The following is a 2,183-nucleotide window of genomic DNA, read 5'->3' on the forward strand; positions in this document are numbered from 1 at the left end:
GAGGAGTATTAATTGGAGTGGAAAGGTGTGTGAAGGAGGAGCGTTAGTTGCAGTGGAATTTTTATTTGATGGAAACGTGGTGGTGTGTTTCAAATGTGGATATGATGCATTTTACGAAATAAATTAAATTTAAAATGCTAAAAAAATGAAATTGAGAGTGGAAAGATGTGTGAAGGTTTGTTGCTAAAAACTCCTTCTCAAATTTATATAGATATAGATATAGATAATTGATTGCCTGTAATCAAAAGCGCAAAATCCGTTATTCCTAAATCATTCTTATTTTGAATATTATTTCGAGAAACCTCAAAATCTTAATATTGAGGTACATTTTTTTTGTTTTAAAATGATCAGACTCTGATTACAATTGCTTTCATCTAATGCAGTTAATAGATATTTATGTTATTCATAAACTCAAAAAAAAAAAGAATGTTTATCTTATTCTCCTCTCGAGAAAGAAATTGCTTTTCGGGGTAAAGAGAAATGGAAATTAAAAAGGTTCAAAAACGTTCCTTTTATGTGGCTTGAACGTCTAGCGTAGAAAGGCTCACTTTAACACTGCTGCTATAATCTTTGCGCATGCATTACAATACCAAGAGAGAATATCTCAAAAGTGTATTTGTAAGTTGATTTGCTTTTCTAGATTTAACAAAAATCGAAAGAAAATTTTGCTCAAATCAGCATAAAGTTAGAAATGAACAAGGCAAAATTAGAGGATAAGAAACAAAGTAGAAAATAATTTCAGGATTTCCCCGGAAATTGTGACTGAGTGCATGCCACGTAGACAATTGTATCCACTCCAAATTGGAGAGAGAAGAAAAACTCCAAAATCTATCGACAACAACTACCATAACCGTTTATGTCTGAACGGATAAACCATGGCAATGGCTAGCGCCACCACTTCGGCCAGCTCCACCACCCCAATTCTCTCCCCCACCACCGCCTCAATCTTCCACCAATCCCTCCACACCGTTTCCAAACTGCCTTTCTCCAAACTCACCTCAAAATCCGTCATTAGACCAACCACCAAGCTCCAAGTGTCTAGCTCCAAGCCCACCACCACCACAACCACCACCACCTCCAAAGTCGCCCAAGAAACCGTCTTTTTTGATGGTGGAGCCCACTATGGTGACCTCTTAGCAAATCTTCTTCTGGGTTTCACTCTTCTTTGGCTGCCATTAACTTTAGCTGCAGTTTTGAGGGCATTTTTCTTAAGGTACAGGTTTACCAATTTGAGGGTCACAGTTATTTCTGGCCTAACTGGTCAAGATAGAAGTGATTTTTCATATAAGGTGATTAAAGATGTCCAGGCTGTACCGAGATTTATTGGTGAATGGGGTGATATCATCATTACTTTGAAAGATGGAACTAAGGTGGACTTGAGAAGTGTTCCTAAGTTTAGGGAAATTGCAAAGTATTGCCTGAAAATGGCTGAGCAGCCTGTGGTTTTGAAGGAAAGTGGACCTAAAGGGTTTTGATTTGTGGGTTCCTTTTGGGAGAGGTATGTAACGATACCTGGTTTCTAAGGATTATTTGTCTAATGTTGAGTCCTTGTGTGGTACATTGGTTTTGGCAGATGCTTTTGTATACAAATTCATGATTTAATTATTTGGTTTTCTTCAAATCCTGATCTTTTGTTGGATTGTGGTTCGCCTGTAGTTATTGTAAGTTTAGCTTGTGAGAAAGGCTTGGTGGCTAGACTGTGAAATGCAATCTTCTTTATGTTTCTATGTTATCAGTGTTTGCATAGTTGCTTCACGGCGATACTCTGAAGCCCAATTCCACATAAGTTTTTTTACTACTGCTTTCAAGGTAAGAACGGAGAAATCGAGCAGAACAAAAAGAAGAAAAATAAAAAATAGAAAATACCAAAAAATTAAAGAGGTCCATATCCAGGCACTAAGATAATACACATAAAAATGTGCCATCGTAGATTCGATCCATCAATGGTTAATCCCAGTCTTAGAGTTGCGCCAATGATCCATCAAAAAATTTTTCTCCACCGGTGGGATTGCGTGATCCTTATTCATCAAGGTGGTAGGGTGAAGACAGTGCAATCTGATGAAGAAAAAAAATGAAACGGTAGACTACTTCATGGGCTCACAAAAATGCAATCATCTCAATACAACACTTTTTTTTTTTTTCCTTTTCACGACGTCTACTAAATCTCCTTCATTTCTAACCCA

The 2,183-nt window shown here is 37.2% G+C and overlaps 1 protein-coding gene across 1 annotated transcript; it reads left to right on the top strand.

The window, feature by feature from the left end:
- The first annotated feature begins 810 nt into the window (after positions 1-810).
- On the top strand, positions 811-1,621 carry LOC140016865 (uncharacterized). The gene has a single exon (XM_072070935.1). It carries the CDS (start codon positions 876-878, stop codon positions 1,473-1,475), a length of 600 nt encoding a protein of 199 aa, XP_071927036.1. The 5' UTR covers positions 811-875; the 3' UTR covers positions 1,476-1,621.
- Positions 1,622-2,183: the final 562 nt, after the last annotated feature.

Source organism: Coffea arabica, chromosome 11c (assembly GCF_036785885.1).
Source record: "Coffea arabica cultivar ET-39 chromosome 11c, Coffea Arabica ET-39 HiFi, whole genome shotgun sequence".
In the NCBI taxonomy this organism is placed as follows: Eukaryota; Viridiplantae; Streptophyta; class Magnoliopsida; order Gentianales; family Rubiaceae; genus Coffea; species Coffea arabica.

Coding starts and splice junctions, on each gene's coding strand:
- LOC140016865 (XM_072070935.1), top strand. CDS start 876: ATGGCAATGGCTAGCGCCACCACTTCGGCCAGCTCCACCACCCCAATT.